General features: G+C 43.5%; 1 protein-coding gene across 1 annotated transcript; it reads right to left on the bottom strand.

Moving 5' to 3' along the window:
- Window positions 1-12,521: 12,521 nt before the first annotated feature.
- On the bottom strand, window positions 12,522-13,422 carry LOC124686287 (eisosome protein SEG2-like). The gene is made up of 2 exons (XM_047220261.1): window positions 13,018-13,422; window positions 12,522-12,903 (listed from the first exon to the last, which is right to left on the bottom strand). The coding sequence occupies exons 1-2, from the start codon at window positions 13,105-13,107 to the stop codon at window positions 12,550-12,552; spliced, it is 444 nt and encodes a 147-aa protein (XP_047076217.1). The 5' UTR covers window positions 13,108-13,422; the 3' UTR covers window positions 12,522-12,549.
- Window positions 13,423-14,734: the final 1,312 nt, after the last annotated feature.

Below are 14,734 nucleotides of genomic sequence, written 5' to 3' on the forward strand. Positions count from 1 at the left end.
TTTTTGCAAAACACACTAGTGTCCAAACATTTCCGGGAAGTACAACCACGAAGACCAAGAAGTACAAGGACATGTCGCGGGAAGTTCAAATACTTCAGTACGATAAGTACAACTATTCTACATAAGCAGTACACCCACTTAATACAGGAAGTACGAGAAAACCTACAAAATCTAAATGTAGAAAAAACAAAATAATACCACCACCCACAAAGGAAGTTCAAATACTTGTTTACGAGAAGTACAACCATTCAACATAAGCAGTACACCACTTAATATATGAAGTACAAGAAAACCGACAAAATATAAATGTAGAAAAAAAATACCACACCCCGTGAGGAAGCTCAAATACTTGAATACAAGAAGTACAACCATTCGACATAAGAAGTACACACACTTAATATAGGAAGTATAAGAAAACCGGAAAAATCTAAATGTCAAAAAAAATGATTACATCATCCGCGAGGAAGTACAAGCAACGATTTCGAGAAGTACAAGCATAGACTACATGAAGTACAAGAGGTAATTGCAGGAACTACAAAGTGTCCAAAGAAAATACATGAATTATAGCTGTTTTACTGAACACTATCCTGAAACCGCACCGAGAAGTACAACCACATTGCCCGATAAGTACAAGTTCATGTCGATGGAAGTTCAAGTGCTCGTTTTTACTGGGCGGAAATCTATTGTCCAAATCTCATCGATTTGATCACCAACCACTTAAATCATTGTCACCAAAAGCTTTATATGATAGAGTATATGTATAATTTCATTACCAACAACATTATACAACAAATAAATGGATCTAATCCATCAAATTGAAATCGTTATTCCACAAAATATACCGGAAACATGATTTCAAAACATGTAAATTTAGTTTTAAACCATTCGGATTTGGCAAAAATGGTAGATACGAAAAATATGCGTCATTTTGACACCTTTCCAACCGTATATCGTTTCTATTGTTTGAATATACTGCATGGAAATTGCGGGGAAAACCATTCGGTCCCCGTCACATAAGAAAGGCGGACAATAATTCGAGTTATTCTCTTAAACTGTAAGGAATTAGAGAAAACAATTGGAATAAGAAAGTTGCGCCTAGTTCATAGCTTTCCAACGCCATATCATTTGAATCATTCCGATAAACGGTTGAAACAAATCGTCCAAATTACTGTCCGCTCGTTTTTTGAGTACGTCCGAATTTCGGTATTTTCAAAATTGTTCAAAAACTGTGAGGATTTTGAAAAAACATTAAACATGAAAAAGTTTCGAAATTTCATTATCTTTCCAACGGTATATCATTTGCACAGTTTCGATAAGTGATTCGAAAATCGAACTAAAAGTTCGTTTTCTGGCCATATAGAAGTGTTTTCGTATTTTCAAAATTAAATTTAAACCGTGCAAAATCTGTGAAAAGTGTGAACATCAAAAAGTTGCGGTTTTTCATTATCTATCCAACGGTATATCATTTGCATGGTTCCGACAAACGGTTGAGACACTCGAGGTATAATCAGTACTCAAGAAAACGGGAAGTTCAGGTAAGTTCGACAGAAAGTTGAACCCTGTTATCCGGGAAGTACAACCTTGTGTCCAGGGAAGTTCAATTCGGTGCTCAGAATATTATTCTGCAACCGGTTGCAGAATAGTGCTGGTATATATATAGCTAATCGGTATGGGAAAGATCAACTAAAGTTGCATCAAAAGAAGAAAAAGGTAGAATCAAACCGGATAACAAATCCATCACATATAGCTAATCGAATCAGCTGAGCTAAAGAATCCATCACACACATACACACAAAAAAACACATATCAACATTCCCTGCCGAGCCTCGTGGTCGAGCTGCCGATGATGAAGCATGCTCCATCACAACTATTGTAGCTAGCTTCCCGACTGCGACTGGATGACAATTTTTTTGGGGGTGTCATGCGACTAAATGAAAAGAAACTCAAGTAATACGGACCATGTACAGAGTAGAGACTACAGACTTATCAAGTCATATATAAATCTTGATAATTTAAAAGAAATAACATGGAGGAAGAAAACAAATCATTGTACTTCTTCGAATCCATGTGACATGAACAATATCTAAGTGTGTTTTCCCTACTCAAGAACATTCGTGCAGAAAAAAACAGGAAAAAAGGAAAGATAAGGAGGAACATGATACAGAGGGCAACTAGCATGGAATCTCTGCAGCAAACGGCCACTTAACAGTCCACGAGCCCTAAGAGCAACATTAGATGTGTTGGCGGACTCGATTGATGCAGAATTAAAAGGCATCAGCGAAAGCTAATCAAATCAGCCCAGCTTAAGAATCCGTCACAAAGATAACGTCTGACCTAGATCACGAACATGATTTTGGATCTGCAATAAAATACAAACTGAAACTGGATCTAGAACAGAAAAGGTCAGGCAAGCTGGGAAAGTAGCTCATGGGAAAGTAGCTTAAAAACTATTGTGGTAAAGAATATGTCACTTATGTATCTTATTTCTTATAAGTTTCTTGTTGAGCGGTAACCATGTTTCTAGGGACGCCATCAACCTGTCACACCTTTGTTGAATATCATGTGAGTTGCTATGCATGTTCGTCTTGTCTGAAGTAAGGGAGATTTGCCATGAGTTAAATGGTTTGAGTATGCATGTTGTTAGAGAAGATCTTTGGGCCGCCAACCAAAGCCATGTATCATGGTGGAAGTTTCAGCTTGGACATTAATCCTCAAATCTCTTATGAGAATATTATCTGTTGTTGAATGCTTAAAGCATAAAAGAGGAGTCCATTATCTGTTTTCTATGTTTTCCCGGTATGGATGTCCTCAAGTTGAGATCTATCAAAATTGAGAGATCAAATGCGATCTATCTCCTTGGACCTTTGTACAGGTGTCATAGAGGTACCCCTTTGTGACACTTGGTTGAAACATATGTAATGCAATGATAATCCATGGAAATCCGAGCTAATTAGGACAAGGAGAGGGCACTATTAGTATTCGATGCATGAGGCTTGCAACTTATAGGAGGTTTTATGCATAACACATATGAATTATTACTACCATTGGCAAAATTGTTTCCATGTTTTCAAAATAAAAAGTTCTAGCACATGAGTAATCCCTGCTTCCCTCTGCGAAGGGTCTTTATTTTACTTTATGTTGAGTCAGTTTACCTACTTCTTTCTATCTTAGAAGCAAACACTTGTGTCAACTGTGTGCATTGATTCTTACATGCTTTCTTATTTGCACTCATCATATTACTTTGTGTTGACAATTATCCATGAGATATACATGTTGAAAGTTGAAAGCAACTGCAGAAACTTAAATCTTCCTTTGTGTTGCTTCAAAACCTTCTATTAAGAATCTATTGCTTTATGAGTTAACTCATATGCAAGACTTTTTGATGCTTGTTGATACGTCTCAAACGTATCTATAATTTCTTATGTTCCATGCTACTTTTATGATGATACTCACATGTTTTATACACATTATATGTCATATTTATGCATTTTCCGGCACTAACCTATTAACGAGATGCCGAAGAGCCGCTTGCTATTTTCTGCTGTTTTTGGTTTCAGAAATCCTAGTAAGGAAATATTCTCGGAATTGGACGAAATCAACGCCCAGGGGCCTATTTTTCCACGAAGCTTCCAGAAGACCTAGGGGGAGACAAAGTGGGGCCACGGGGCGCCGCGCGGCCCTGTTGTGTGGGGCCCCCGTGAGCCCCCCGACTCTGCCCTTCCGCCTACTTAAGCCTCCGTCGATAATAGCCCCAGTATCGAGAGCCACGATACGGAAAACCTTCCAGAGACGCCGCCGCCGCCAATCCCATCTCGGGGGATTCAGGAGATCACCTCCGGCACCTTGCCGGAGAGGGGAATCATCTCCCGGAGGACTCTACACCGCCATGGTCACCTCCGGATTGATGAGTGAGTAGTTCACCCCTGGACTATGGGTCCATAGCAGTAGCTAGATGGTCGTCTTCTCCTTATTGTGCTATCATTGTCTGATCTTGTGAGCTGCCTATCATGATCAAGATCATCTATCTGTAAAGCTACATGTGCGTTTGTTGGGATCCGATGGATAGTGAATACTATGCTATGTTGATTATCAATCTATCTATGTGTTGTTTATGATCTTGCATGCTCTCCGTTGCTAGTAGAGGCTCTGGCCAAGTCATTGCTTGTAACTCCAAGAGGGAGTACTTATGCTCGATAGTGGGTTCATGCCTCCATTAAATCTGGGACAGTGACAGAAAGTTCTAAGGTTGTGGATGTGCTGTTGCCACTAGGGATAAAACATCAATTCTATATCTAAGGATGTATTTGTTGATTACATTACGCACCATACTTAATGCAATTGTCTGTTGTTTGCAACTTAATACTGGAAGGGGTTCGGATGATAACCTGAAGGTGGAATTTTTAGGCATAGATGCATGCTGGATAGCGGTCTATGTACTTTGTCGTAATGCCCAATTAAATCTCACACTACTCATCATATCATGTATGTGCATTGTTATGCTCTCGTTATTTGTCAATTGCCCAACTGTAATTTGTTTACCCAATATGCTATTTCTTATGGGAGAGACACCTCTAGTGAACTGTGGACCCCGGTCCATTCTTTTACATCGAATACAATCTACTGCAACACTTGTTCTACTGTTTTCTGCAAACATCATCTTCCACACTATACATCTAATCCTTTGTTACAGCAAGCCGGTGAGATTGACAACCTCACTGTTAAATTGGGGCAAAGTACTTGGATTGTGTTGTGCAGGTTCCACGTTGGCGCCGGAATCCCTGGTGTTGCGCCGCACTACACTCCGCCGCCATCAACCTTCAACGTGCTTCTTGGCTCCTACTGGTTCGATAACCTTGGTTTCTTACTGAGGGAAAACTTGCTTCTATACGCATAACACCTTCCTCTTGGGGTTTCCAACGGACGTGTGCATACACGCTATCACTTGTCTTGAAAGTACTATTCATGAAAAGTCTTTGCTATATGATTCAGTTGTTTAGTCATTATCTTCACCATTGTTTTGAATCACTTCATTCATCTCATATGCTTTACAATAGTATTGATCAAGATTATGTTGGTAGCATGTCACTTCAGAAATTATCCTTTTTATCGTTTACCTACTCGAGGGCGAGTAGGAACTAAGCTCGGGGATGCTTGATACGTCTCAAACGTATCTATAATTTCTTATGTTTCATGCTATTTTTATGACAATACCTACATGTTTTATTCATACTTTATATCATTTTTATGCATTTTCCGGAACTAACCTATTAACAAGATGCCGAAGCGCCAGTTCCTGTTTTATGTTGTTTTTGGTTTCAGAAATCCTACACAGGAAATATTCTCGGAATTGGACGAAACCAAAGCCAAACCTCCTATTTTTCCGAGGGACACACGGAGCCAGAAGGGCAAGCCAAGGGGAGGCCCACGACCTCCACACCATAGGCCGGCGCGGCCAAGAGGGGGGGCGCGCCGCCTTATGGGGTGGGCCCCTCGGGCACCCCCTCGCGCCGCCCTTTCGCCTATATATTCCTTCCATCGCGAAAACCCTAAAACAATAAGTCATATTCCACGAAGAGTTCCGTAGCCGCCGCCATCGCGAAGACAAGTTCGGCGGACAGAAGTCTCTGTTCCGGCGCCGCCGGGACGGGGAAGTGCCCCCGGAATCCATCTCCATCGACACCACCACCATCTTCATCGCCGTTGCTGTCTCCCATGATGAGGAGGGAGTAGTTCTCCCCCGAGGCTGAGGGCTCTACCGGTAGCTATGTGGTTCATCTCTCTCTCCCATGGTGTGATCTTTATGTGATCATGAGCTTTGTATCACTATTAATCTATGTGCTACTCTAGTGATGTTATTAAAGTAGTCTATTCCTCCTCCATGATGTAAAGTGGACAGCGTGTGCATCATGTAGTACTTGGCGTAGGTTATGATCGTAATCTCTTGTGGATTATGAAGTTAACTATTACTATGATAGTATTGATGTGATCTATTCCCCCTTTCATAGCTATTGTTGACGAGTGTGTATGTTATGTTAGTACTCGGTCTAAATTGCAACGGTATTATCTTGGATTATGATTTGATGAGGATATCCCTATGAGTGGTGTTTGTCAAGTACTTGATGAACTTTGAGTGGAGCTTTTGTAGCCACTACATGATGATTAGTGACTCCAATAGGAGAGTAATTTAGAGTAGCACAAGTGAAGAGAAGTTATCTAATTTTCCAATTATGTGATCATTGTTGAGAGTGTCCACTAGTGAAAGTATGATCCCTAGGCCTTGTTTCTAAGCATTGAAACACCGTTTCCAACAAGTTCTGCTACATGTTCGCTTGCTGCCATTTTTATTTCAGATTACAATTACTACTTACAATCATCCATATTACTTGTATTTTACTATCTCTTCGCCGAACTAGTGCACCTATACATTTGACAAGTGTATTAGGTGTGTTGGGGACACAAGAGACTTCTTGTATCTTAATTGCAGGGTTGCTTGAGAGGGATATCTTTGACCTCTACCTCCCTGAGTTCGATAAACCTTGGGTGATTCAATTAAGGGAAACTTGCTGCTGTTCTACAAACCTCTGCTCTTGGAGGCCCAACACTGTCTACAGGAATAGAAGCGTGCGTAGACATCAGACATCGTCTTCGCTCATCAAGAGCTACTCAGAACACATTAAGACATTGTCAACATGCCTTACAGTATCTATGAGAGAATTGCATCTGCAGCGGAGTGGGAGTATTAAATTTTCTCTCAACTCAGTTGCTCCGGTTTGTTTTCCCAGGTCCTAGTTCACGGAATTTCCGATCACATAGGTTGGGTTACCCCTCGGCAACTCAAGTGGGTCTCAAACCCATCTCCCTCGATGCAAGGTCTATCATGTTTCTTGATAGTCCTTTTGTGAAAGGATCCGCTGCATTTTTAGCACTTTGGACATAATCCAATGCTATCACTCCGGAGTTTTTCGGATTTCTGACAGACTTCAGTCTCCTCTTGATATGTTTGGAACTTTTCATATTATCCTTAGAACTTTTCACTTTAATAATCACGGTTTGATTATCACAGTTCATGAGGATGGCCGGTATTGGTTTTTCAACCATAGGCAAGTCCATCAAGAGCTCACGAAGGCATTCCGCTTCGACAAGTAGGCCGTATCTAATGCCGTGAGTTCTGCTTCCATAGTTGACCTCGTTAAGATGGTCCGCTTGCAAGACTTCCAGAAACAGCGCCACCACCAAGAGTGAAAACATATCCACTTGTGGCCTTCATCTTAGCATCGAAATCCAATTGGAATCACTATACCCTTCAAGTCCTCTTGGATACCCGGTATAATGAATTCCATAACTCATGGTTCCCTTTAGATAGCGCATCACTCTCTCAAGAGCATGCCAATGATCATCTCCCGGGTTGGCCAAAAACCGGCTAAGTTTGCACACAGCAAACGAGATATCAGATCTCGTAGCGTAAGCTAAATACATGAGTGAACCAATGATTTGAGAGTATCTCAATTGATCTCTAGTTGCCTTTTCATTCTTTCGAAGCAAGACACTAGGATCATAAGGTGTGAGAGAAGATTTACAATCAGCATAGCCAAATCTACTCAACACCTTCTCAACATAATGAGATTGCACAAGTGTAATCCCATTATTCCCATCTCTCAATAGCTTGATGTTCAATATAACATCAGCTTCTCCAAGATCTTTCATCTCGAAACACTAAGATAATTAAGAAGGTTTTTACCTCCTCAATCACTTTGGGACTTGTCCCAAAAATTAGTATGCCATCCACATACAAGCATAGGACAATGCCATCACCCCCACCATGGCGGTAGCACACACATTTGTCAGCTTCATTGACAACGAAGCCCACAGATGTCAAAGTTCTTTCAAACTTCTCATGCCATTATTTGGGAGCTTGTTTAAGACCATACAAAGATTTCTTTAATTTACACACCTTTCTTTCTTGACCTTCTAGTACGAAACCATCAAGATGTTCCATGTAAATTTCCTCGTCCAACTCTCCATTTAGGAAAGCCGCAACGTCCATTTGATGAACGAGAAGACCGTGTGAGGCAGCCAATGACCGTAGTACCCAAATGGTGGTCAATCTCACCATAGGTGAGTAGGTATCGAAGAAATATTCGCCTTCCTTTTGGGTATAGCCTTTGGCTACAAGCCGAGCTTTGTACTTCTCAATAGTACCATCAGCTCGAAGCTTCTTCTTAAATACCCATTTACATCCTACAGGTTTGCACCCATAAGGACGCTCAGTTAACTCCCATGTTCCATTAGCCAAGATGGAATCCATCTCGCTTTGAACCGCTTCCTTCCAGTAGTCTGCATCAGGAGATGCGAGAGCTTCTAAAATGGTAGTGGGAGTATCATCCACAAGATACACAATGAAATCATTACCAAAAGACTTTGCAGTCCTTTGTCTCTTACTCCTTGTGGGAGCTTCATTGTCATATTCATCAGAATCTGAACTCTCATCATCAGATTCCTCATCAGACTCCATAGGAGTTTCATGTATCGGATCAGATTCCCAACTAGATATGTCATGCATATCTCTCATAGGGAATATGTCCTCAAAGAATGTAGAATCTCTTGATTCAAAGATGGTGCCAACATTCATGTCGTCCACTCCAGATTTCACCACAAGAAATCTATAAGCAATGCTATGGGAAGCATAGCCAAGAAAGACACAATCCACGGTTTTTGGTCCAAGCTTTCGCTTTTTGGTGATTGGCAAATTCACTTTAGCCAAACAAACCCAAGTTCGTAGGTAGGAGAGTGTTGGTCTTTTCTTTTCCCATTCCTCATAAGGGGTAATCTCTTTATTCTTGGTTGGAACACGGTTTAGGACATGACACGAAGTCAATATAGCCTCCCCCACCATTCCTTGGATAAACCCGAAACATCTAACATGGCGTTAACCAAATCTGTTAGGGTACGGTTTTTCCTTTCCGCAATCCCATTGGATTGTGGGGAATTGGGAGGCGTCCTCTCATGGATTATACCATGTTCCGCACAGAATAAATTGAACTCATTAGAAAAGTACTCTCCACCATGATCGGACCGAACCCTTTTTATCTTTCTTTCAAGTTGGTTCTCAACTTTAGCCTTATAGATTTTAAAGAAATCAAGAGCCTCATCTTTAGTTTTCAGTAGATACACATAACAGTACCTAGTGGAATCATCAATCAAAGTCATGAAATATTTCTTTCCACCTCTTGTCAACTCACCATTCATCTCACATAGATCTGAATGCGCGAGCTCTAGTGGTGCCAAGTTTCTTTCCTTCGCAGGCTTGTGAGGCTTGCGAGGCTGCTTTGCTTGCACACAAGCATGGCACTTAGAGCCTTTGACAAAGGTGAATTTCGGAATTAAACTCATATCAGCAAGCCACGTCATACAACCGAAATTAACATGACAAAGTCGTGAATGCCAAACATTAGTTTCATTAACACTAGTGCTTACATGGTTCACAATATTATCACAGAAGTCTTCTAGAGAGAAGCGAAACATTCCCTCACATTCATATCCCTTTCCAACAAAAGTTCCATACTTAGACAGTACAACTTTATTGGACTCAAACACCAACATAAACCCATCTTTCATAAGACGGGAGCCACTAACGAGATTCTTCTTGATAGAAGGAACATGCAGCACGTTCCTCAGTTGCATGATCTTTCCCGAAGTAAACTTCAGATCTGCCGTGCCAACACCACGAACAGTAGCATGTAACCCATTCCCCATCATTACTGAGGAACCTCGGGCCTGATAAGAGGTAAACATGGATATGTCAGCACACACATGAACATTAGCACCTGTATCAACCCATCATTTTGTGGGCTGAAACACCGAAAGAACAGTAGGTAATATATTACCATACCATGTAGTTCCTTCCTCTGTGTTGCCAATGACCATGCTAACAGAGTTTGAGTTCTGTCCAGCTTGAAATTTCTTTCCTTTGCGTTGTGGAAAACGATTAGCCCAATGGCCTATCTCGCCACACATCCAGCAAGGATCTTTCTTCTCCGTTTTCCCCTTGTTCTTGAAGAAGTCTGGGAGACTCCCTTGTTCTTTCCCTTGGACTTGTGGGCATTTTTCTGCACCATATTGGCAGCAGAACGTCCATCAGTTCCTCCAGTGTGTTTGTCTTTTGCCCTCGCCTTCTCCTCAACATCCAGAGAGCCCATGATATTCTCAACAGAGAACTCATGCCTCTGATGTTTCAGAGAAGTGGCAAAGTTCCTCCATGAAGGGGGAAGCTTAGCAACAATGCATCTCGCGACAAACTTATCCGGTAGCACACACTTGAGGAGCTCAAGTTCCTTTGCCATGATCTGTATCTCATGAGCATGTTCTACTACAGATCGGTTCTCAACCATTATGTAGTCATTGAACTGCTCCATAGCATACAGTTCACCTCCGGCATCGGCAGCACCAAACTTAGCGTCCAAAGGCATCCCACAGTTCCTTCCCATTTCGGATGTGCAGATAAGCATCAACCAACTTGTCTCTAAGCACACTTAGGATGGCACCCACAAAGATTACGGTGGCATCCCCGAACGCTTTATCCTCGTCAAGAGTAAGTGGACCTCTGGGAGTACCTTCCGCAACTCGGTGCACGCCCATAGAAGTGAGCCACAATAGGGTTTTATTCTGCCATCTCTTGAAATGAGAACCCGTAAACGGGCTCGGTTTGAGCGCAGCAGCAAAACCAGACGGTGAAAATTGCCTAAACACATAAGGTTTTTGGATTGTTGGATTATTAGGCAATTTTCATATGAGTTTAATTACCGAAAGTAACATTACAGATGCACAAGCATACTTAACCATACACATCAGACTAAGCACATGCATCAGATCTGAACATGGAACAAGTAGAAGTGCAAGGTAAGAGAAGAAAAGCACGTACATCGCGACCGGGAAGGTCGCACCAGTAGCAGCAGCACCACCACCATGGGAGTTGTTGATGTCGCCCATGGTGAAGTCGGATCTGTTGATGAAGCAACCGAACCGTCGATGAAGACCACGAACAGCAGCGAGCAGTCGCGCCGAGACGCTCCCCAAAAACCTTATCGCCCGTCTCCCGGTGCGGGATCTCAAAGGACGGAGTTTCGGAGGCCTGCTCTCCCGGACGACTGTGCACGCAGTCGCCGGGATGGGGAAGACTAGAGAGTAGCTCAGCAAAAGGAACTTCACGAGAGAGAGATCTAAGAGCCCTATTCTCCAGATCTGATCAGTCTCCTTGTATAGCCTGGGAGGAAGCCGATTCGACCGCGTTGACACGCGTAGGAAGCCAGGGACACGAGGCGAGCATGCACATGCAGGTCGACACGTACCCAACACAGTTGGTGCACCTTGAGTGTGTCTCGAACTCGAACTCGAGTCACGAAACGCGACGCGACGCGACGTGCCGAGGCGGGCGGAGGAGGAGGAGTGCGCGTGGGCTCCTTCTATTCTCACTCACTTGGAATGACTAGAACAGCAGCCCTTATATATCACTTCAACTCTCTCCCAACTAGCAATGTGGGACTAAACTTTGTCACCCAAAGCTGTCACAAGCTGTCAACGTGATGGGCCTTGAGATTTCAGAAATTGTAAACTACATGGGCTGCCTTATTGGGCTGCAGCCCATCTACATTTAACACATTGTTCCTATAACACCGTCAATTTAATACTAGGTTGTGAAGTGCGGTCGAGATGATTTGGACGTCCACATCTAGAAAGCCGCAGATTGCAATGTGAACTGAATTCACCTTATTGCCAAAACAATTGGGTGTTGCATTCGTTGCTTGATGCTTCTTTTAGTGGAGATGCCTCCATGGAAAAAAATTAAAAAAAATACCAGCAGCTGTTTTCAGGCCACTGCCTGAGCAACAGTCACTTGCATGAAAAGCCTTCAGCTAGGAGATCAAACGCGGAACATTGAACACAATGAAATCAAATCATACTGGCGACATGCTTTTATTCATCAAAATGCAATAAGGGCGATTGCTTGGCTGCATGACAAATCAGAAGGAAAATACCAGAACGACCAAGTGTTCAAAATATTCGTACACTCTGTGCCCACTGTTTGCTTCTGTTCGTAATTACTTATTAATATTGACTTTGGGCTAGCTAGTCATGTCACTTAACCATGCTAAATGGTTTTTTCATTCAGATATCTTCCCGTTAGAAAAAGCACGATTGGTTTTCCCCTGATTGTTGTGATCCAGCTCAATACAGATTGGGATGAAGGACATAGGTTCTACTTTCTTGCCATTACTTAACTTTTCATGTACTGTCACGATAAAATTCATATCCATGGACACTGAAGCGGGACAAATGATGTCATTATATACTTTCCATAGAATATTCCATTTGTGTCGATTAGAACTACTCTTGGTAGAGAAGTATGCCGACCAATTGGTCTTGATGATAACTTTGCACTGCATGTCATTGAAAAGAGAGTTTGGGTTACAGTTCTCCTAGAAGGCAACTTACATGGAAGCAAAAAGTTTCTAGAGAAACGTCCACACACCAGCCCTTTCCCACAGTGCCACCTCATCCATCTTTGTGATGAGGGACATCATCGAAGGTCGAGCTCCATCGAAAATACACTGGTTGCGATGTTTCCACAACACCCAGGTCAGGAGGAGAGTGCCGGAGGCGAGGCCCTTGCGAAGTGGCTTGGGCCCTCCCGAGAGGCTTTTGAACTTGATAATTTGTTGTTTCCACATCTCTTCCAGTCTGCTCATCATCATCATCCCCATTGCATCCATGGTGCTCATTATCAGGCCCATCACTTCTACTCTTTCCATCAACATCATTTCTACCCTGCTTATCGCCATCCTCATCATTTCCACTCTGCTTATCGTGATCCTCGTCATTTCCACTCTGCTCACCATCATCCTCATCCTAATTTGCAAAACACACAAAACTAACTTAAAAAAGAAACAAAGAACAAGAATTAATCATCAAATGAACTATTCCTGACAAACAGGATTTACAAATGGCCAAAGATGAACAGACCGGCTTCTTGAGTTCGATCTGGCAATGAATGGGCAAGAAAACATTGAACCGGCGGATGAGCTCAGGTTGCCCATCTAACACGTCCTTCATGCTTCTGGCCAGATAACTAATTCTGCAAAATTAACAGGATTCAACCTAATCATCACAACTCAGAACAGAAAGAAGCAGTAAATTCTTGTAAATGATACTGCTGATGCATCACTGACACGTAGCCTTGCTTCAGCTCCCTCGGGAACTGTTCGAACTTCTTGCGCTTGTGAGGTTGGTCCGCCAAGCTGTCCTTCACGTCGCTGACGTATTGTGCCCAGTTGCCAGTTGCTATCATCCTATGCTCGCCGTGGGCAGTCACCAGCCTCTGGCGGCGTAGAGGACTAGGAGGAGGCTCGTATGACCACCTCCTCTTGGCCACCCTTCACAACCAGGACGGCGAAAGGGGAACGCCATAAATAAGAACATGATACCAAATTCAGATTGGCAACAGCTTGTATTCATCAAAATTGACGAGAATAAAAAGGGTATCAGCTTACACGAGCAAATTAGAAAAATAAACAGTTGCTCTAAGGTGTTTGCCTGTTTATCTTCCAGTTGCTCCTTACCAACGAAGAAAGAATAAACTTACAACAAAAGCCCAATGCACATCAAGGCCCAAGGCCGTTGTGTTTCCATGAGCTCAAGTTTTTCATGTCATGCATTAACTAGTGTGTGCGACATTAGATGCCAGGTTGTGTTCTAGCTTTCAGAAGGTGTTTTGTTACCACTTATTTGACAGACAACTGTTGTTAGAGTACGTAATGGGTTTGGGTTGGCGGTATAGCCCGTTAGTCTTAGGGTTAATTAGAGATAAGGGTCGTTTGCTTAGGGGCCAAGTAAACCTCTTTATATAAGGAGAGGAGACGTATCAATCTAATCAAGCGAGAATTAAGAAGGAAATCCCTTCCCTCTTGCCACCGGCCGTGGGCAAGGCCCTCGGCCGGCCCTCTCGCGTCATCCCTCTAGCAACACCATAACAACTTGGTATCAGCTTTCCCGGGTTCGATCATGTCCAGCCCTCCACCGAGTTCTTCCCACCCGCCACCGCCACACTCTGACGTCCCCGCCGTTCTCTCCCCGGCAGAGATCACCGCAGCCCTCCGCGATCTCACCACTGTTGTCCAAGAGATCCCCCTCTTCCTGGCTAGTCCCTACGGGCCGCCGACGCACCAGGCGGCCTCCGCCGCGATCGCCGGGCCGCTGCAGCCGACGCTGCTGCTGTCCTCGCCGCCACCCGATGTCGGGCTGCTGCTGTCCCCGCTGCCGCTATCCACCATCTTCGGGCCGGGCCCTACCTCGGCGCCGGGGGTCCCTCTTCTCCAGCAGCCGGCCGCCTTCTTCCCCACCGGGACGCTACAGCAGCAACAGCAGCTGCTGCCGCCGCCACCAACGCCGCCGCTGCTGCTGTTGTCCTCACCGACGTTGTCCCTGCCAAGCCGGAAGCTTAGTAGTTGATCTTGTCATATAGGTAAATTCACTTAGTTGCATATCTAGAGAATTTACCTTTTTGTCAAGCCTAAATTGAAAAAGAACTAAAAATTTATTAGCACGTATTTACCCCCTCCCCCCTCTAGGTGGCTTCTCCCGCCATGCCGAGGCGGAGCTCCCGCGTGAACGGCGTTGTCGATTTTCGTCTCGCCGGGGCCTGGCCCTGGAGAAACTGTCAAACCGGGCGTTCCTCCGGAGC

The sequence above is a fragment of the Lolium rigidum genome, chromosome 2 (genome assembly GCF_022539505.1).
Source record: "Lolium rigidum isolate FL_2022 chromosome 2, APGP_CSIRO_Lrig_0.1, whole genome shotgun sequence".
NCBI classification, from domain to species: Eukaryota; Viridiplantae; Streptophyta; class Magnoliopsida; order Poales; family Poaceae; genus Lolium; species Lolium rigidum.

Excerpts from the sequence above, each read along its gene's own strand:
- LOC124686287 (XM_047220261.1), bottom strand. The coding sequence starts at position 13,107 with ATGAAGGACGTGTTAGATGGGCAACCTGAGCTCATCCGCCGGTTCAAT. Across the intron at positions 12,904-13,017 it reads AGATCGAACTCAAGAAGCCG|GATGAGGATGATGGTGAGCA; the intron begins GTCTGTTCATCT and ends TTTGCAAATTAG.